This window comes from Mercurialis annua, linkage group LG6 (genome assembly GCF_937616625.2).
Source record: "Mercurialis annua linkage group LG6, ddMerAnnu1.2, whole genome shotgun sequence".
Lineage (NCBI taxonomy): Eukaryota > Viridiplantae > Streptophyta > Magnoliopsida > Malpighiales > Euphorbiaceae > Mercurialis > Mercurialis annua.
The window spans coordinates 33,129,051-33,152,571 of record NC_065575.1 but is presented as its reverse complement, the minus strand read 5'-3'; the positions used below and the strand labels follow the sequence as shown (position 1 = coordinate 33,152,571).

At 35.6% G+C, this 23,521-nt stretch overlaps 1 protein-coding gene across 1 annotated transcript; it reads left to right on the top strand.

Moving 5' to 3' along the window:
- The first annotated feature begins 21,796 nt into the window (after positions 1 to 21,796).
- LOC126687774 (uncharacterized) lies at positions 21,797 to 22,824 on the top strand. Its single transcript, XM_050382330.1, has 2 exons — positions 21,797 to 21,935; positions 21,986 to 22,824. Exons 1-2 carry the CDS (start codon positions 21,797 to 21,799, stop codon positions 22,822 to 22,824), a joined length of 978 nt encoding a protein of 325 aa, XP_050238287.1.
- The last annotated feature ends 697 nt before the right edge of the window (positions 22,825 to 23,521 follow it).

Sequence of the window (23,521 nt, the reverse complement as noted above, 5' to 3'; positions counted from 1 at the left end):
TTAGTCTCCATTTGGGCTATGGACGACTAATTAAAATCAGAGTTAAAGTGCATGATTGAGCTAGTACCAAATGGTACTTTAGCCAAATCAATTCTCTATATATACAAGAGAGGGGCAGCCTCATTCCATACGTCAAATTCATTTGACGTGCTTGCTTAGCAAGCAGAGGGCGCGTGGGACGGTCGCGCGAATTAGATTTCGCGATTTCGCGTTCGATTTCTCAATTCCGACTCCGATTTCTTCGAGGATCCGCACGTATTTGAGGTAATAACCGCTAATTTAAATTCGGTTATTTATAAATTAGATTATAATTAATATAATAACGTCGACCGTATCGAATCGATCGAATTCGAATTGGTTTAACGTTTCGATTGCGGATTAGAATTGAGTTGAATATCGTTGTGTTGTTTGGAGTATTTTTTACACGTGTAAGCAGGTCGGATTTATCCCGGGGTGTGTCCCCGTGGCTGTGCAGACGCACAACCAAAGGGCTGTGCGGGCGCACAGCCAGGGCTGTGCGGACGCACAGTCCCCTCTGTGTGGACGCACAGCGAGTCAGAGGTCCGGTATTTGGACGTTTTCGTCCTAGTTCGAGTTGTATACTCGATTGTTGATTTAAGAGACTTCTGAAACGTTAGCTGATACGTTTAAAAGGTTAAAAAGAACCTAGACATTTGAGGATAGTTGGTTTATTAAAACAATGTGATTTTTTAATAAAGTCCTACGTTAATCAAAGTGATTAATGTTAAAAGGACTATAAGTCCATACCAAGAGTGGTAGTATATATTGAACGAGAATTTCAATATTGAGATTAGTTTATATGCGATGTTTATAGTGTCAGAGTTTGTTTATTGAGTCTATCGTTTATACGATAGGACTAGAGTTAAAATTCAATGTCTAATGTATTTTGACATTTGAATTTTAATTAGATCCGACGAGTGGTCGATCTAGTGAGTCAAACACCAACGTGTTTGACTGACAAGCTTGCTTGGAGCTTACGTTTTTAAAAATGGGGACGACAGTACTGTGAGTTTTACTTTTTGCTTTTTACTTTTGAATATTTATATTTAAACTGTTTTAAATTATAAATCGCAATAGTATGAAATTAGCCATGAAAGATCCATTGGAACAAGCTTCCGATTGGTTGTCAATAGGACTGTGTGATCACGAGTAGTGTCTTAGATACGAGCCTGTGTCTGACATAGAGGTCAGTTAATGTCATTGGGCGTTGGAAGTGCTAGCGACTCTGACTTAACAGTCTGAGACGGCTGAACGGTTACGGTCACAGATAACACAGTACTGTGATGGCAGTTTCACGGTTACGGTCCAGACACCGGCTTAGACGGCAGTGATTCAGTTCACGGTCTAATGCCTATATTGTGTAGGTTGAGACCCATACAATTGTGTACCTTGTAGGGTTTCATCTGGATCAAGTAATTGGTAATATTTTTGATATGTACAAATGCTTTACATATATGCGATTTAAATATTCAATTGTAAATATGTGAACTCACTCATAAATATTTATATTTCTGACCCTCTCCAATATTCATCTTTCAGGTTATCAAGTACAAGGTCAGACTTCCACAATAATTCTGGAAGTCAATGTCAACCATACCTCTAGAGCTGCAAGTAGTCGGGTATTGGGAAGTTTGTCTTTCTGTTTACAACAGTTCAACTTATTTTAATAAACTCTGATTGAACTACTGTATATAATCTATGTTTGAAAAGTTGCGTGTTTTCTAAAATGTTATGACCAGTTGTTTGAGAGATACAATGGTTTCATAAGTTTAGCATTTTAGGATTGTATTGGAAACAGAGCGAGTGCGTCAACTGAGATTGATGTTTGCGCTCAGGTTTCTTGAAATATAATCGGGGTTTTAAGAACCCGTTTTTCAGAAATGTGTTTTCGTTAAACGAGAGAATTGTTTTAACGATGTTTTCTGAAAACTGATCATACGTGATGTATGGTCTTAATTTGCGAAAAAATTATAAAGGTTTTTAGGCTTGCTACGGGTTTCGGAGAAACCACCCCCATTCCCTAGCGCCGGTCGCGATCCATGAATTTGGGTCGTGACATATATGGATAAGTATACTAGGGAAGATTTGAATGTGGAGGCATATATTGTTGAGTTTATGCGTTTATGTGAAGAAGTACCTGAGTTAGTTCGTGATGGTGAGGAAGTTGCAAGTAGGTACGTCAAAGGATTAGGGCCTGAGTTCGAGGAACTCATGGCGATAAAGTCTGATTCTGTAGCATATCTGGCTGGGCGTGCAAAGCAGATAGAGAGTAAGTTGAGGAGGAACGACATACCCCTCCAGCCGTACTATTATACCAAACCTGAAGAACCTACTGCTACATTTCCTAGGGTAGGAAATTCTAGACCCGCGAGGCACTACAACCCCTATTTTGTTCCACGAGGAGGAAAGGATAAGGGAAAACTGAAATTCCGCGGAGGGCGAGGTAAAGGCCCGATGATTCGTGAGGCGTTTCCGTCTCCGCGATCATCGTCAGGTAATGTTTAGTTATGTGTTTAATGTTTAAGTTAGTCTGTTTATATGTTTTCAATATCCGCGTTAGAATTGGAAAACATAAACTACAAATATAAATCATATCCTTAAACAAAAAGAAATACACATACAAGTAAACATTAAAAGTTAAATAATAAATGAGAATTGATAAGTTAGGGATGTTAGAAATGTGCATCCTTAAAAATAGAAATCAATAACTATTGATAATCAACCAAATAATGTGAAGAAATAAAAATCATAATGTGAGGATAAATTATTAGGATTAAGAAACTTGAAATATTACGGAGAAGTAATTTGAAAGAAGCTTACAGAATGAGTACTGTAGTTTTGTTTTAAAAGAATGTATTATTGTGCTCAGATGCATCATGAATACACATTGCAACGATCACTGTAGAAAAAGGAATACTTGAATTCCATATACCTATACAAAAATGATTTTTGTTAGGATATGCATCATGTATATTAGTATATCAAAGAGAAAGTGGATTGTATAGCAACTCTTTGGGGATGAGAGATGTCATCACCCTGAGCCACAATTGTACAAAAGTTTTAAAAATGTGAATTGTTAGATTCACAGTTTTGAAGAGATGAATTTAAAGAAAATCCAGCTGGTACATACATATACTTGTGTATGTGGGTGAACATGTGCATATGCACATAGGTTTGAAATAATTGTTTTGAGAAACCATTTGTTTATAAAATAAAAAATTTGTGAAATAAATTGTTGAGAAACAATTTGTTTACAAAACAAACTGTATTTGTTTTAAAATGTAACCATACTCGAACGAAAACTCTGTAATAAAGTCAAGATAGGATACAAGATAGTGGAAATAAGATGTTGTGATTTTTATTGTTCATAATAAACAATAAAGATCTGGATTCTAATGTTTCATTCCGAAACATCAGAAATTACTAAGGATTGAGAAGAGTAGGAATTAAGAATTAATATTCTTACTCTAAGATAGACTAAGAGGTAAGTCTAGTGATGGACTTTTATGATAAATAAAAGTTCGAGAATAGATAATAGAAGATAATTGCGATTGCGATTAAGATAAGAGAGAGTAGGATCTAATTAAACACAACTCGGTTAATTTGACTTCAAGTAACTGTCGGTGAACAAAGTCATACGCATGTGTTTAATTAAAATGGATCTGAGATTGGTCTTACAGACAGAGCAGATGTCAGTAATGGAAATATCTCTTGAATCTAAACGAGTGGTTAGATAAACCAAAACTTATAAGTCTGAGAGGAGTAAACCTCAGCACTTAACCAACAAACAACAACGAAACAACTAAAAGAAAGATTATGAAAAGGAGAATAATTTTCAGAACTAAGTAGTTACATTAATAGTTCTGATTTGAATGAAGAGGATCGCAGATTATGTTGACGACTGACAGACTTTGTGAAGTCGTGTCAAACAAGGTATTCATTAATAAATGATTATTAATTATTTAATGAATAAACAATATACTTAAACAGTATAAGAAACCTTGGATTAACATAAGATTGAAATGTTATCAAGGTAAGAAAGAGATGAAAATAGTGAACCAAAGGAGTAAGTTTCAGATGTTATCTGCAAACTAACAGAGTATAGTAAAACCCCAGTAACTAGTAACCGAACCGTTAGATCGGTTTGATATTGGGATAGGATAATCCCAGGACGGTTATCTAAGTTTTAACCGTTGCGATCGTTGAATGGAGTGTTACAAGGTGCTCGATGATGGAGGTGATGCTGTGAAACTTGCGTGAATTTTGGCAGTGAGCCAAAAGTGCAAGTGATCACGATAATAAGTGTAAGCTTTAGTTAGCTTGGAATTATCAACATAAGCTCCATATATGTATAAAAAGAATTTGAAAACTGTATTGAGACAGTAATTTCAAAAGATAAATTCCGAGAACCGAGCCTTATGACTGCGAAGTCTAGGCTGACTGGTAACGGAATATACATGTAGCATACATGTATTTTGACTGTCGGGCCAGAAATGCATAAAGCATGGCCGACAAAAGGTGAAAAATATTTAATAAACATTTTGTTTAAATGTGAAAATATTTTGAAAAATGGAGGTAAAGTTGATAGTCAGTTAATTAAACGCGATAGTAACAGCTATAGTACAGTCATGAAAACTGTTAGCTGTGAACAAGGATGTTATGTGTGTGGAGTAAGTTAGAAGGTGTTTCATAGTGAGATAGTTAGATTATAACCATACCCACACCTATTCAACCACATTCCGGCAAGAGATAACATCAGTTACCCAATCTGTAACAGGAAGTAACTAAAGATTGAGGAGTAAGTAAAGGACATTCTATATAAGGTATGGAAATGTAAGGAAACTAAAAGATGAGTAGTTAGTTTATGAAACAGTAATCATAAAACATACTAAAAGTCATCTCAACAATAAAATGAGCCATAAACAAACAATTAAGGTTAAAAAGAAAACAAAAAAAAAGTTAAATAAAAATAAAATAAATAAAGATGTCTGACAAAGGTGGTATATTAAAAGAGGAGTTATCGAAAGCTAGTAAAGATAACCTAGTTTATGGTAACCCTGGAATAAGTTAAATGGTATTAACTTATACCTACCTATTTGGATCGTTTAGCAAGAAAGAGACTAGATATTAGTCCTTGGAATGCGTTGCAAGACGCTAAGCTAAGGAGTAAAAGATATTCTATACAAGTTATAGGATCAAGAGGAGTATACAAAGTGGATAATCTGTTTGTAGAACGGAAGTTCAAACAGATGATAAGAACAACAGTGAGAGAGAGAGATATGATTGATAATGTTGGTCAAGATAGCGCTATGCTTTATAAAGCATAAATTGAGATCAAGTATAAGTGAAGTTTGGATTATAAGTGAAAAGTAAGTATATGTAAATTCGAGGACGAATTTATATAAGGGGGAGAGAATGTAATAACCCGGAAATTTAAGGAATAAAATATAGCCACGTGTCTAATATTTTATTAGACGGGAGTAGGTAAATTAAATTTAAAGATAAATTTAATTTACAAGTGTCCCTAAATTTTTAATATGGCTATAGGATTGCAAATTTAAATTTTTAGAATTTAAAATTGATTAGTTATATAGTTAACGATAATAATATGGATTTATGAATTGGGTGCAGAATAATTCATAAGTTCTTAGCGAATATTTTTGGTGCCAATATTCGCGAAATAATTTAAAAAGGTTATCGTGAAAATTTGATAAACTTTGGAAGCAGAAATTTTATCAAGCGCAGTCAATGCGGACTTAATAAATCAAAAATAATTTATTAAGAATAAAATATAAGTCGGATGGGAATAAAAATTATATTTTTATTCTTGTTATATTTTATTTGATTTTTGGTAAAATTTTCACGAAATTTGGAAGTCGTTTCCGTTTAAGCTACGGACGACTAAAGCTAGTACTAAAGTGGACTTTTTACTATTTAAGTATATATATGCATCATTTGATGCAAATGAAGGCCAAATCTTCATTTTCTTTTATCTAAAAGAAATAAAGAGCTGCTTGCTCTCTCTGTGCGAAGCCAAACCTAGGGTTTCCGGCCGTTCGATCCGTTTCTCGATTCTAACTCCATTTCTTCAACGATTACTCAAGTAATCGAGGTATTAAACTCGTATTAAACGTTTATTTTAATATATTTCGATATATTTCGAATATATATTCGTTTATAAACGGTTACCGTATCGAATCGAACGTAAACGTATTAGTTTTACGTTTCGAACGTCAATATGGATAGATTGGATTGTGTATACGTGTTAGGGGCGGAAAAACGGAGTTAAAGCACGTCGGAAAGCCCGGGAAATCAACTTTCCCGGGGATGTGCACTCGGGTGCACGAACGTGTACCATTTGGTACACGAACGTGCACCATGAGAGGGTGCACGAACGTGCACTACGGTGCACGAACGTGCATCATCTGGGGTTCACGAACGTGCACTAATGGTGCACGATCGTGCACTACCCCAAGGTGCACGATCCTGCACCCAAGGTGCACGATCCTGCACCATGCCGAGATGTCGATAAGGGGAGACTTTTCGGGGCTTTTTGCCCTAAGAACTTGACGTAGTTTTGTTGATCCGAAAATGTTTTAAAACGATAACTTGTTTTGAAAGAAAGTGAAATGAGTTCTAAAACAAAACCTAAAGACTTTTAAAAGGAGCTTTTAAAAGTAAAGTTAAACGTTTATAATGGACTTTAAAAGAGTTAAAGTCAACGTTTAAACGGTTTTAAAAAATTTAGCAATCGGTTTTGCTAGATACTTAGTATATGACCGAGAATTGTTTTGACAATTAGGTCTATACTATAAATGGTTTTCTTTAGGTATTGCGATACCTAAAATAACTTCTAGAGAGAAGTTTATACGTTTTCTCAAAACGAGAATTGGTAATATGATTTTAAAAGAAAACAGACCATAAGTGTTACTTGTTTATATGATTATATGTTTGACCTAAATCTGGGTTTAAGGACCTAGAAATTTTATAGGAAACATATATTGATGTGTTTTATCCTGTTTGCTTTGTGTTTTTAGTCCGACCAGCTAGCGAACAGTCTGACCTCAACCACAGGATTAAGTTGCAGACGTAGCGGTGTTTGTGAGTTCATTTGTTTACTTTTGAATATTAGTATTCAATTGTTTTTAAATCCATAAATCGCACTAAGTATGAAACTTAGCCAAGGAAGATCCACTGAAACGAGCTATCTATTGGGCAATAATAGGACTATGTGATCATCGGTGTTAATGAACTAGATGAGAGGTAAATATTATAAGCATACATATTGGGATTAGGTTTTAAGCCAGATGCTTGTAAAGCGGCTTAAACCTATCGGGTAATCCTGAGGTGGCAGTGATTTAAGTTCCGGCCCAGCAACCCTATACAGAGCTAAGATGGCTGTGATACATATGTATACAGCTCATCCTGTTAAACAAGAGTTGTGCATATGCATTATATATATGATAGCATTATAACGTGATTAGGATTAGGGTTTCATTTGGATTGAGGACTGGTAATATTTTTATATACCGATATTTTGTCTATACGCGATTTTGGTATTTAACTGTAAACCTATCTACTCACTTAGAAATATTTATATTTCTGATCCCGTTGTTGTTTATCATTTTCAGGTACCTAGCTACCGGGTCTGGTCAAGCTTCCACCCTTTTTCCATCAGGGAAGCTTATTCTGTTGTTATGTAAATAACACTTTAAACTCTTAGATCCTGCAATAGTGTATATAGGTTTGATATGCCTGTGGCCACGTCATGGTTCCTCTGTCTATATACTCTGATAGGAACCTGACTTTGTCTAACTCTAATAAGTGGCTACTTAATAGGCATATGGTGTTTTATGGTGTCCCCTACGGGTGGGCCAAATTTCGTGTCTTTGGTCTGCAAAGACACTGTGTGTAGTTTAGCTGGCCTTACGTTTGTGTGCCTGCTGTGCATGTTTTTAATATGTTTGATATAACGCTTTAAAAAGGAAAGTGTTCGGTATATTTTATTAAACATATTGTTCGGATGCGCGGTTTGAGACAGGGCTGCTTGCGAGGCATGGCACGTGAGCCAAATCCCTGTACCACTGCACCGGTTTTCAGAAATGCGCGTGGGTCAGAATAAATAGGGTTATTCAACCAGCATTTCTGAAAATGCGATTTCGCTTATATGAATATTTTCAGAATGTGTTTTCCACGTTAAACGGAAAAAATGTTTTAACGGTGTTTTCTGAAAACGGGTCGTATGCGAGGTACGATCTAGATTTATATTTAGGTGGCGAAAAATTTATAGAGGTTTTAGGCTTGCTACGGGTTTCGGAACAACCATTCCATTCCCTAGCGCCGGTCTCGACTCGAGTTTCGAGGGGGAAATCGGGTCGTGACAATTTAAATAGCAAACTTTGATTTCGGGTTTGAAGGTTAACAATACCCAAACCACCCATATCAAAATCTTGACAAATCACCTTCCATGAAATTTTACATAAAACCCGAGATGATACATCACCCTTCCAGAGAAAACGCTTCATACGAGACTCCAAAATCTTTTAGATAGAAATAGGCATGTGAAAAACAGACATGTAGTATACCGGCACACTAAACAACACAGATTTCAGAAGCACTAACCTGTCCGCGGGAGACAAAAGAGAGCCTTTCCATAAAGCTAATTTTGAATTAAATCTCTCTACAACATGATCCCAGCTTACTTTTTGTAAACATCGTCTTGCCAAAGGTAAGCCTAGATATTTAATTGGAAAAGAACCAATCTTGCAGCCAACAATCTACAAAGTTAAAAGTCATAAGCTTTACTACTATCTATATTTGATATTGTTTTATAATTAATTTCTTAATCACTTTTGAATCATTATTCATAATATAGAATTTAAAAACCATTTAAAATAAGAGAACTATAATATTTGTTAGACATCGAAGCCACTAATATTAATTTAATTTAAATTTTCAATTTATTAATCAATATAAATAATAATTGAAAATTATATTTCAAAAAAAGTTTTAAATTTTTAAAATCATTACTAAACCTTTTTAATCTTTTATTTATACCCATAATATTTCACCAATTCTATTATGTAACGTATTAAAAATAGTCCACAGTTAATTTATTTTTAATAGCTTTTATAATCTACTGATACTTTTCTTTTTATAATTTCATAATGATATTACTTATAATTACTATATGAGTAATTCATAATCTAATTAAATTTGCCCATTTAAGCCTTTAATTTATAACATTAACTTATTTCGATATTATTTATACTTACTTTCTAAGTAACTCGAGAACTATATGTTTTACTCGTTAAACACTTAAATCTTTGAACTAATTTTTATTTGGCCAAATGACTAAAAAAAAACAAACCTTTTATGAAAGTTTCACAAAAGTCCAAACCTTTCAATTTTATCCAATTTATCTTAAAACACATGATTTCGTCTCAATTATGTTTAACTACACAATTTTGCTTATGTGGCGCTGATGTGTGGCATTGCCACATCAGCGCCACATGAGTAGAATTACATAGTTGGACATTATTGAAACGGAATCATGCGTTTCAGGCCAAATTGGATAAAATTGAAAAGTTTGAACTTTTATGGAACTTTAATTAAAAGTTTGGCCTTTTTCGTTCATTTAGCCTTTTTAATTAATATGTAACTTTGGTTTACTATCAATACGTAATCGTATATCAATTATTATGTTCTTTAACTTAATCTTATTTGTTTTAATTTTTTTCCGCCGGTGCTCTTATAGCACAATAGTAATAGCCACAAACATTTTGGTAAGAGGTCTCCCCCTCTATAATTATATATAAAAAAATTAGGGTTAACTCCATATAAATTCACCATCTTTACACGTTTTTTTATTTTAATCACGTCTTTTAAAAAGTGTCAAATAAAATCACCACCTTTCAATTTTTGGCAAATCTGTCATCGATGAGTAAAATTTGATGAATTTTTCCTTCTAAATAAATGTTTTAATCTGACTAACTATTAACACGAAAAATACATTCCTCTTACTAACTTCTTGTTGATTCCGGTTGTCAAGTCAACAAATATACACCGAATTTTCACATTCGTGATAGATTTGCAAAAAAATGAAAGGTGGTGATTTTAATTGACACTTTTTAAAGAACATGATTAAAATGAAAAAATATATAAAGGTGGTGATTTTATATGGAAATAACTCAAAAAATTAACTTATAATATTAGTTATTATCAAACCGTATCTCCATTTCAATACCAATTCAATTACGAAATCGATCACGAATAACTTTTCCATACCATTTCTACTTTGTAGCAACTCTTTGAAAAAAATTGATAAATATCAATTCTTTAAATTTGATATTGTTTTATAGCTGGCACATTTACCTAAATCATTCACCAATTGATTGATTGCTTTTGAGGATTTAGACTTTTAAAGATAAAAGAATTTTGTTAGTGTTCATGTTATGCATTCTAGGTAAAAGAAATTACTCTAACATCTACATTTTCATGGATGAAGTATAAATTGGGACTGTAATGGAAAGCTAAACTTTAAACTAAATCAACTAGCAAATCTAATTGACGGAGGGAGTATTAATAGATTCGATCAAATATGCTGAGAGGAGACAATCAGCTATCAAGATACAGGGGATCAATGCATATTCATGTGCAATCATCTCCAGTTTCAACTCTGATGCCGCCATTTCAGTTCAGCGAGGTCTCTCAGTTGCGAGTGCAGTCTGCCGAGATTCTTCAGGATCGGTTGTTCGATGCGGAGTTAGGATAATGAATGGAGTTACAGACGTGGGGATTGCAGAAGCCCGAGCTGTTCAACTTAGCCTGGATATTGCAGCCACACTTCCTTACTTGAACCTCATATGTGAATCTGACGCTGTCAACGTTATTAATCGTCTCAAAAATACTTCAGCTGCTATTGATCACACTCAACTCGTCATTGAAGACTGCTTAGCTAGTCGCAATGGTCGTGTTGTTCATTTTCAGCATGTAAGTAGAAATCGCAACGAAGTAGCTCATTCTCTTGCTAAATGGGGTGTATTCTATGGTAAAGATTGCCTATTTGACGGAAATTTACCTTTTCCGGTCAACGAGCTTGTAAATGCAAGTATTTAATGAATAAGGACATGTTCTAGTAAGGCTGTTACACAGACGAGCTATGTATCATCTGTTCAGAAGTTAGTACATGAGATTAAGATTAGCTAATTGATCAATCAACTAAACTCAGCAACTCCATAGCTAATAAACCATTCACAGTAACTTACTGATATTCAATCATTAACCCAAAACTTCAATCAATATAAACCCTAAGCAATTACAATCAAAACTTAATTCAATCCAAAACTGAAATCAAAATCAATTTCTTACATATTCCTTAAGATTTCAGTTGATAGAGTTAAGAAACACTTCTTCAATCCAACGTTCGATTCGATTGATCCGTCAATTACCTCCACCGGTTGAAGATTTGAGTTAGCCGTTGGAAGAATTGATGATCGAATTGTGTTTAATTGATGTTTAAAATGAGGAATTGGGTTAAAGAATTGAGGTTTAAGGTTTGGCAATAATTTTGGCTCTGTTCTTGCAAGAAAAGGAGAAGAAATATGAAAGATGAGTTTTATTTCACATAACCTGGGCAACTTAAAGTCTTTTTTTCTTTTCCTTTTTTGTAACCTTAAATGCACCACAAATCACCAATTTTCGCGTGATTTTAGTATTTAACATAAATTTATTTTAATAAAAAAGTACATAAACTTTCAAAAATTTGCAATTAAAAGCACGTGTGTGTTTTCTTCAAAAAATAGTGCAATTTTACATCTAAAACGGCGCCGTTTTAATCTAAAATGGTGTCGTTTTACATCCAAAATAGTGCAGATGTCTTTAATTGCAAAATTTTGAAAGTTCATGTACTTTTTCGCCAAAATTAAAAAATTATGTTAAATACCAAAAACACGCGAAATTGGTGATTTTTTGTGCATTTAAGCCTTTTTTTATTGATTAAAAGACCACCCACCTTTTAACTTCTTTTCAATTCCACTCTTAAATTTTAAATTGATCTCTTTTTCATTTGAAAAAAATTCAAATAAGTCATTCATTTTTAATTTTTTAAGTGGAAAAAAATTTAAATAAGTACTTTATAAGAGTTTTTGTTTTCCGAATGAAAACGAGTTTAATTTGCCTTTGAAGTGGAATTAAGGTCCAATGGTGTGAATTTGGGTGTAACTGATAAAATGGCAATGTCATAATGAAATTGAAAATAAGCTAAAATATGGCTGGTTTTTTTGGTCATTAGCCCTTTTAATTAAATGGTTAAAAGTTTAAACAGACTTCTAACTTTAACTACTAACATAAGTAGCCATAAGTTTATATTTACCAATACACTCAAATAAATTAATTCCAATTTAAAACCGGGATTCTTAAATTTTGATATTAATTTCTAAAATTATTATTTCAAGAAATTAAATTCCAAAACTATTATTTCGGGACCTCTAATTACTTACCCGAATTTTAAAGTATTATCATAATATCTTAAATTATCCCTTATAAATAAAATGTTTTAGTCCCGATAAAATTACTTTATCCAATTTATATTTTTAATTTAATTTCTCGAGATTTTATATTTATGGATAATTTTCCAATTCTTCTATTAATTTGACTCGTGTACTTTTTAATTTAATATTATAATTTGATCCAATAAATTTTATTTTACAAAACAATATGTTTTGCGATTCGTAATGTACTATCTTTTCCAATTCCAAACTTAATATTTATACATTAATTTAAAGCTATTAATCAACCATGGCACCTGAATTTAGCCTCCTCTATCACAAAACTCGCTACGAACAAAAAAAATCACTAAACCCTCTAAATTTTATCTAATGGGCTAGTAAACCCCCTAACCTCTAAAACCGTTCGTAAGAACCGCCCTAAACCCAAAAATGACCAAAATACCCCTAAAGTCAAAAAAATCAAATCAACCTCATGTAACCAAACTTAAATACACTAATCCAACCAACCAACAAAATCGAACATAAATCAACCATTCAACTAAATCAAATCTAATCAAAATTAAAAAACTTTATCCACCTAGTTAAATCAAATTACACAACTGAAAACCGTCACCCATTTTTTCCAGCCACCGCCATCCACTTTTTGCGGCTACCGCCACCTATTGCCGAAAAATTATCCGTTTAAAAATTAAATAAATGTTTAAAATATTTTTTATTTTACATAATAAATAATTTAAATATTTATTTTTTAGAAAATAATAATTTTCTAATTTTTTTAGTCAGAGAAGAGTGGGTCGTCTTCTCCGACGGACAGACCTGCCATGGTGGGTTTGTTCTCAGATGGACAGGCCACAACTGAGAACAGGCCCGGTGTGGTGGGTCTTTCTGCCGGAGAAGATAGGGTCGTCTTTTCCGGTAAAAAAAATAAAAAAAAATATTATTTTTTAAAAATAAATAATTATTTATTTAATTAAGTTAAGATGTAAAAAAATTGTTTTAAATATTTATTAAATTTTTGCACGGATTGTTTTTCGGCGATGGATGGGCGTCGGTGGCCGAAAAAAGATGGTGGCGGTAGTTGGCGGTTTTCGATTGTGTAGTTTGATTTAATTGGGTGGATAAAGTGATTTGATTTTGTTTAGGTTTGATTTGGTTGAATGGTTGATTTATGTTTGAATTAGTTGGTTGGTTGGTTGGTTGGTTGGTTGGTTGGTTGGGTTAATGTGTTTAGTTTTGGTTAAATGGGGTTGGTTTGAATTTTTTTGACTTTAGAAATATTTTGGTCATTTTTGGACTTGGGGCGGTTTTTAGGGGCAGTTTTGGGGTTTAGGGGGTTTACTGGCTCATTAGGTAAAACTTAAGGGGTTTAGTGATGTTTTTTTTTCTTATGGGGTTTTAAGGTAGGGGGCCCTAAGTTGGAGTGTCATGGTTGGTTAATAGCCCATTAACTTACCTATTATAAATTACGTTAAAAAAATCATATTTTCAGTATTTTAATTTCAAAGACTTTTCCAAAATTCCTTAAAATATCATTAACCGTTTTCATATTCCTATAATCCTTTAATTTCAATATATTTTACCTTAACAAAATTAAATTTTGAATCCAATTTCCAATAAAATACAGGTCGATCGTGACCAAACCGACATTTATAAATTTAGGGATATTACTATGGATGTGGATCCCGCGCTGGCCGCATTGGATGACTACCAAAATCTCCTGGCGTGCTCTAGTTGATGAGCTGACAGTTACTAGTTTTTCTATACTTGTTCCAAGTTCAGTATGTCAGATGCCGGAAGGTCATGCCAGCTATTGGAACACTACTAAAACGACCTGTAATCTGTCGCTAAAAGTAGGAAACCCGTCCGGAAAATATTTCCCGACGAATTGCCGTCGGAAAAAAATTGGCCGCAAAATTCTTTGGCGACTGATTAAAAAATTTACCTACGGAAATTTAAAAGATTACCGACGGATTTGAATTTTCACTAATTTAAAAAAAATAAGAAAAATTAATTTAAATTTTTTTTAATTAAATTGTAAAATAAATTAATATTTAATTTGTCCCCCACGCGTCGCCCTCCGTCACTCACCCATTCACAATAAACCGTCACCTACCCACGATTTTCGCAAACTTTCTAGTAGGTCACCATCCTTCCCATTACTTCTACTCACGTCTCTTTAACCCTGAAGTTCCTCAGCGCGTAACTCCACCTTAACCAACTCAGATACTTATTATATAATTAAATATATTATATTTAAATGTAATTAAAAACAACAAATATTTTCTCTTGTTATTTACTCCCGCATTCTCGGGTAATTATGTTTTTATATAAAATAATTATTCTTTAGATAAATTAATAATAAATATTTTTATTATTTCATAAATAATTATGTTATATTTAAATAGTATTATATTTAATTAAAAAATTTAATAATTATTTTCTTAATAATGTTTTTTATGAATAATTTTGTTTAATAATTTTTTTTGGCAACGAACTTTAGTTACATATTTAGAATCTGTCGCTAAAGTCTGTCAGCAAAGACGGAATATAACGAGAATTTAACATAAGTCGCTAATGTCCACCGCCAAGGACGGATTTAGCTACAAATTTTAAATCTGTTGCTAATTGTGTTCAATAAATGGCGGGAGTTATTCCGCCAAGATTTAGCGACAGATTTAAATCTGTCGCTAATCCATCAAAATAATTGGTGGGAGTGCTCCCGCCAACTTTGGCGCCCAATTTGCCGTCGCTAAAGTTAGCGGGAGCACTCCCGCCAATTTATCTGAGAATTTAACGACATATTTTAAATCTGTCACTAAAAAAATTTAACGACGAAAATTGAATAAGTCGCTAATTTATGTCGCTAAATCATTGTTTTTTTAGTAATAGAATGCTTTTGGGCGTGTATAGAGTTCTTTTATCGCTAAGCAAAAATTCAATATCTCCAGGGTTCATTTAGTTATGCACCTTTTGTCTATTTGAAATCCGTTGACGCTCAATTAAACAATATAAAACTATAAAAAAATTAGGTGTTGATAATGTTTATGATCAAACGTTTTCTTTGGAATATTTATCTACTTTGAATGTTTAAAGGCGTAGAAATGTTGCAAATTCTCTATTTTATGGGGTGCGGTATTTACAATAAGACGGTCTAATGTGGTTTTTTATTTATCGATCAATTATTATCTATTCTTGAGGAGTCTTCGGCTATGATCAATGTGGATCATTTCATCTCTCACATTGCAACTCATGTCGGAGTGGTTTTCCTCAATTACCCGTTTCTATATTAGCTCCTTGCGAACCTTCTATGTACTCTTATTTTTTTATTAGAGCTCATGCTATTAAACTCAATAAGTCTACCAAATTTTATACATATTGTCATGTAATATCCCAAAATATTTAATTAGCTAATTGGACCACGTGTCCAGTTTTGACTCGCGCGGGTGGCAAAATTGGAAAGATTTCTAATGAAATTTAGATAAATAAATTTCAAGTAGGTCGGTTTTAGGAAATTACTTATGCATAATCAAGGTTATATTTCAATTCTATAGTTAGAATTGGAATTAAAAGGAAAATGTCAAGAAAAGCCCAAAATAAAGTACAGGGACCAAAGTGGTAATTTAGCCACTTTGTGTCGAAAATGGAAATTTTAGATTTTGACGGGAAAGTATTAATATCGAGTTTCGTATTATTTATTGGAGGTAAATAATACGTATAAGCCATAATAAAAGAATTTATCAATTTAGTTATGGACTAAATTGAACAAATGAAAAGTTTAAAGGATAAATTGTAACAAAAAAAGAAAAGAAGGATCAAAATGAACCTTTAACCATTCAATATATGAGATTTCATTCGAATGAAGAAATCATAGAGGAAGAAGAGAGAAGGCTCCAGATGCTAACGCCGATCACGATCGTTTCGCCGCCGTTTCGCCATTCGACGTCCGAATCAAGTGATTTTCGCGGCAATCTCTTCGAAATTGAATGCTCTATCAACTCCAAGCAACAAATCGAGGTAAGATGTCAGTATTTGGTGCGAAAACAGTAGGTTTTATGGCTGTTTTAGTGAAATTGAATTTTAGGAATTCGACGTTTTTGAAGTTATTATAGTGTCTTAATGAAAACCGAGATGCGGGTTTTGTATAGTTGAATGTATAGCATGTCGGGATGGTTGGAAAGCCCCGGAAAACAACTTTCCGGGGGCTGTCAAGGGTGTGCGTTCGCACACATTTAGTGTGCGTTCGCACACTCCTTGAATTTTAGGGTGTGCATTCGCACACTCATTGTGTGCGTTCGCACACTACCCAAAACTCGACAGATTCAAAATTCCAACGGTCAGTTTATAGATTTGCCTCTTAGGAACGGCTCTGTCAAATTTCATCTCGATCCAACGGTTCAATTGGGAGAGATCGTCGTTTTACTAAGCAGTGTCAGTGTGCAGGCAGCACCTGCACATTGTCCTGAAAACTCCTTGAAACTTCATCGGAATGAAACTAAACCCTAAAACTTAAAAGTATTATACGTATAGAAATACGAGATTCACGTCTAATCATTAAACGTTAATTATTTATCAGACGTGTCAGCGAGCAGAGAGGTCAGTAGACGTGGGATAGCGAGGGCATATCATTTCATCGACCACATTATTGATTGGATAGCGGTCACTGTGAGTGGCAATTTACTTTCGCGTATTATTATTATTAAAGTTATTTTCGTATATTATGAATATTATTATCAATACATCGCATTTATATGATTTGCTCGTATAAGATGTTATGTTCGATGAATTTGATTATATGAATGCTGTTATATTCATTGTTTTGAATATGAGTATCTAGTGTGCGGTCCGAAGAAACTAACTACCTATTGGGTGTCAATAGGCTGTGTGATCACTAGTATTTGAGTCAGTCTAGCGTATCTAGATTGTCTACGAGATTAAGAAATGCGTATGCGATATGAATGCGATACGAGTGAGAACTCGGTTACGGTGTAACCTGAGCCCCGTATCTAGTGGGTTGGACCCACCCGTGAGTTGGACTCACACTTTGAGATTAAGAGATTGGTCGCGGCTGACGTGGTTGAGTGTAAACACTCCCGGGTCAGACCATTTGGATCAGTTTGATTTGAATATTCAGAATAAGATAAATTAAGAGTTTAAGATTAGGGTTTCGGTCGGATCTGCTATTTGTGAATATTATGTTATTTTCATATTATATTGAAATAGATATATATATATATATGTTTGAGTATGCGATGTGTATTTTCATAATACCGATAATAAGTTGCATACTCACTCAGTATTTTCCCAAATACTGACCCCTCACTCTGATGTTTTCAGGTAGCCGGAGTCGGATCAGACAAACCATCTCCATTGTGCCAGAAGTCATTGGACTTGCACAAGTATGAGTTTCTAGAGCTGCAGTAGTCAGTAAGTGTCTATATAAGATGGTTGAATTGATTTCAAATAATTAGTTTTGAATGTAAACTCCAATGTGATATTTTAATATCTATCATTAGATTATTTAAAAGAGTTTTCTGAAAACGTTTTATATACAATATTATATTTTTTAAATGCGAAAAATTATTAGTGGTTTTAGGCTTGCTACGGGTTTTGGAGCTACCACTCCCATTTCCTAGCGCCGGTCTCGGTTTAATAATTTGGGTCGTGACATGTCACCACTTGAATCCTCATCCTTATCCACCTTGCTCAGATGTTGATCTTCTCGATGAGGACATCGAAGTAAATCTTTCTCCACCTCATGTCGATTCGACCTTCTTTGATCCTTTGTTTAGAGAATCTTCTTTTAATCCTCCTCGTTCTCATCCTCTTCCGCAAAATGATTTTTTAAACTCAATTCTCTTGAGTCTTCAATTCTTGGGTACTAGTATCACGACTTTGAGTACGTGGTTGGATTCTCAACTTGAGACTATGGAGGCTACAATCGGGTTGAGTTCTCTCGCTTCTTGACTAGGCTAATGTCTCTTGACTGTGACATGCGTATGCTTCATCTTTATTACGGAATTGGATCTTCCTCTAGTGCTCTTATGGACTTTGATCCTCTGAGAGTGGACAGTGCTTGATTATATTTACTTATGCTTATCTTTTTTGTCGCTCATATTTTTCATTTAACATATCGTTATAGAGCATTTTGGACACATGTGTGCATTTTCGCTTTATTGCTTTATGGATCTTGGCATTGTGTATTATCTTGCTAGCTTATTTATTTCTTTTGACGTTTGTTTTTGGCGTTGTTTGTGCCAATTATTATGTTAGCTTAGATTTGGAAACGTTTTATGTCATTATTGGTTGTTTATCTTATATCTTACTTTGTCTAATATTGTGTATGCTATTAACATTGTCACTTTTTGTTTCAATATTCTATTACCTTTTCTTTTAATGTCTCATTTTAACCTTTTTACTTTTAGCCAATCAAAGGAGAAATTTTAACGCTTGCATGTTAAAATATGTTTAAAATTAATCAAAATTCACTTAAAAATCTTATTAGGTTATTGCTAAATTGAGGGAGGGGGAGTTATTGTGAGCGGAGAGGGTTTCGGGGGACGCTCGTCCAGACTTATGGCGGACTTCGAAACTGGTTTGGTTTTATAAAATATAGATTCGCCACCTAACTCAGCTAGGAATGCCTTTTCTATCGACTGGATAACCTTACTCGCCTCCGGTAAGGTTATCGTACGTCAGACCAAAAGACCGGGTGGACACTACCAAAACTCTTGTACTTGACTTTTCAATAAGACTCTCTTTTACATGACATATTCAATATCTCATCTTAATCAGGCATAGAGTCCAAGGGACAATTGCTGTAAAATAAACACGTATGAAAGCGTTAAATTACTTAAGACGCGCATATGACTCGATCTGGACTGATATTTGAATCAGGTAGCAATTACCCCTAAGCATACATCTAATCCTAGTGGTATCTAACAAATAGTTTAGTCTGGCAGGTCTGGATATTTTACATGCATAAAGCCTAAAAACCGGACGTCTAAGTTTGATTGATTCTATTAGGTCATTCTTGAAAAACCTATAAAACCCCTAATTACATTTTTGCATGTAGTCCTAAGATGTTTAGGTGATTTACTAGATTTGATTGTTAATTTAACGTTGTTAGTCCTTTAGCCTATTGACATATGGATTTGGAAATTCTTGGAAAGCAGTAAACATTGCCAGCGGGCCAATGTACAGTTGATAAACAAATCCCAATTGTTTTAAACTTTTTTTTGGAATGGGATATTTACGGAATCAGGTTAGAAATACTTTTAAACCTTGTCGAATCGGAGTGTCGGACACTCGTCGCTTATTTGAAGGCTGATCTGATTGGATTCTAGACTCAGGTTGAACATGGAAATTCTTTGTCTCATCGATGCGGATCCACTAGTTTGAACCGGGATTGATTCCGAGTTCAAACAAACCCGAAATTGCTTCTACAATTTGATGGTCGCTTATGGACTGGGCTTTCTAAGCCCGATTGATTGGCTGAATACATATTTGGGCTTCAAGGCCCAAAACCAAATTGGGTCCAACCCATTACAATAAAGAATAATATTCTACATCTAATTACGAGTCCTTGGCTTCAAATCGGAACTAATTCCGAGCTCAAACGAGCTCGAAAACGAGAAAACAAGTCTGGATCGAATTCTAGAAGATTTGGGAGTTGTCTTGTGGCGCCAGAAGGAGTGTGGCGCCACGCAATTAAACATCCTAAGACATGATTTTCTAAGAACATAAAGACATGGCAAATAAGTGCGTAAAACAACCCTAACATGCTTTCTACGTATCAAAATCGAATGAAATCTGGAATTGAGTTTTATCATGCATTAAAACAGCCCTAAACGTACTTCTAATCGTTTTCTTATGAAAATGGCGAATATCATTACAAAGAGCAGTTATGCCAGTTTATGAGAAAAATAGCTAACAACACCTAATAATGCATACTAAACACAATTATTCAGCAATTATAATCAATATGACATGAAAAGTAATAAAAACATGATTGGATCCTCAGAAGTACCGTTCTGAGTCCTTGACTCGTTTTCTGGTGATCCGGACGTGGGATCCAGCTTCAGATCGATGTGCAGCATTGTGTTCTTGAGTGATTGATGCGTTTCTAGCTTATTTGAATGACAGATGTGATGTGTGTGACGTGTCTATGGTTTGGCCATGGTTGTGTATTTTCTAGGGTTTTTGCTCTTAGATACGTGCTAAAATTGTTTACCGGTCTGACCTGTAGTTAGGTTATTGATACCGACCTAAGAATATCCGAACTCCAAGCATCGCCTAGGAAACGCTATACTCGCCCACTTTGCACTCCGAAAGGAATATCGCCCAGATATGATATAAATATCGCCCAGCTCGGTCTTAATCAGACTTCGCCCGTTCGACATCAAACTTACCTCGTCCACTTCGTTCCCTTATCTCCACTACCCGGGATAATCGGAGAACGTGCCTTAACCATCATCAGAAATCGTGGGACAAACCCACGATTAACCAGATGACAACTGCCATAAACTCACTATAAAAGGAAGCCGCAGAATGTTGGGAAAGGTATGCAGAAAAAGACTTAAACACTTCAACACTCATTTACTCACTAAAAAACCCTTATTGACTTAAGCATCGGAGCGGCTTCCAGGCTAAACCAGCCTGGGGTCCCTTGAGCTTACATCTGTTACTTGTGCAGGAGAAACAGTACGGGCGACCCTTTAAGATCGACCTGTATCATTCGGTGCGGTGAGCGTGGAGCTTATTAGTTTCGTCGTTCCTTATTTTTCAGACTTTGCTTTTCCAGAATGGATCCCCCAGGAGATGATATCCCGCCAGCCACCAACAGAAGAGACAGGGAAACAGAACCGCCGGCCCTAAATCTGTTTCCCCCAGGCAGTGAAGAAGGAGAAACTAGTGACCCTCAGGCGATAAGACAGACGGCACCTCCAATCAATGGAGCGTCAAATGAAGAGCCCATCAGCAGTCAGGCGATGTTCAAAGCTTTCTTGGAGATCACCAGTTTACTAAAAGACATCAAACAGACAGTATCGCTACAATCGCAAGAGCCCAAATCAACAAAATCATCTGCAGAGAAGTCGACCTCATCCATAGATAAGGGAAAGGAACCGCTCGGACTAGAAAAGACGCCGGACAACTCTACCCAGAGACAAAACGCCCCCATAACAATCCCGGACGAGGAAAGGTGGATGGAATAACAACACGCTCCCAAGGAAAGAGAAGAACGTCTGGAGGAAAGAGTACGTCAGGTCATGAGCAGGCTCGGGATAAGATGTGAAGACATAGATACATCCCTTCGGAGTGATTCACCTCTTGCAGATCTCATCATCTCTCACGAGTTCCCTGCTAAATTCAAGTATCCTCCAAATTTGGAATCTTATGATGGGACCGGTTGCCCCAAGAGCCATGTGCATAAATTCCAAGCAGTAATCAATGTTCAGACAAACCTGGATCATGTATTGTGCAAACTGTTTCCCACTACCCTGAAAGGCCTGGCACAGGAATGGTACCAAAGCTTGAAGCCGGGCTCGATTCAAACATTCAAGCAATTCTCAGGTTTATTTCAGGCCAGATTCATAGCATGCATCCCTCAAAAGAAGCTGTCCACAGACCTGCTAGCCATCATGCAAAGAGACGGGGAAACACTCAGGAATATATAGAAAGGTTCAACAAAGAGGCAATGCAGATAGAAGAACTGAGTCAGGAGATCGCCTATACAGCACTGCTCAACGGGACCACTAATTCAGACCTGAGAAAAGAATTGCTGGCTAAATCACCAAAATCGTTCACTACGTTGATGACCATCGCACATACACAAATCCGGGTGGATGACGGACTGAGAGAGATAGAAAACCGGCATGGACGGACGGAAGAAAGAACATTCTCAGAAAGAAGGAATGGGGATAGATCGCCCATAGGAAAAAGGTTCGGGGAAAAAGGCAACGACCGTTTCAGAAATAAGAGAAAAACGGATGAGGACAGGCGATACACCCCCCTAAACACTACCAGAACCAATGTATTATTTTGGGTGAAAGACAACCGGGAGAAGGTCAGGTGGCCAAGAAAAATGAATGCCTCATCAGCCAGCAAGAGGGACAACAGCAAATACTGTGAGTTCCACAGAGATAACGGCCACACCACAGATGAATGCTGGCACCTGAAGGAAGAAATAGAGAAATTAATAGAAAGAGGCTCCCTTTCCCAGTTCGTGAAAAGGGACGCCGAAACCAGGGAAATGGAAGCAGAAAGAAAGAAAAGAAGAGACCACCAGAAGACCTAGGCCGGACCCCGCAGGCGTGGTCAACGTGATAATGGGCGGATCAACCGGAGGAGACAGCAACACCACAAGAAAGAAAGCGGCTAGGACGGTCTATTCTGTCAGCCCAAGTGCACCAGAAGCAAAGAAGTTTGGAAGCATATCTTTTTCAGAAGGTGATAGCCATGGCTTATCACTCCCCCACGAAGACGCCCTGGTTGTCAAGGGGCGACTAAACAATTTCGAAGTATCCCGGATGCTTGTAGACACGGGAAGTTCGGTCAACATGATCACGATGGAGGTGTTTGGAAGGATCGGACTAAAAAAGGAAAGTTTGACACGAGTATCCACTCCATTGGTAGGACTGGGAGGCAAATCTGTACAGGTGGAAGGATCATTAGAGATAAGCATCCAACTGGGGGATGGGGAAATCTATAAAGAAGTCCGAGCGGAATTCATGGTAGTCAATATGGACTTCGCCTATAACGCAATCTTGGGAAGGCCACTACTACACGACACGTGCGCATCCATTTGCGTGAGGTACTTACTGATGAAAATCCCGACCAGGGAAGGCGATGCAGAAGTCAGAGGATGTCAGAAATCAGCAAGAGAGGCATACTTCACGGCTCTCAAAAAAGTTCACGTAACTTTGCCAGTGTTAACAATGGAACCTCCAGAAAGGACAGAGAAGGCAGAACATTATGGGCGAACCACGAAGATA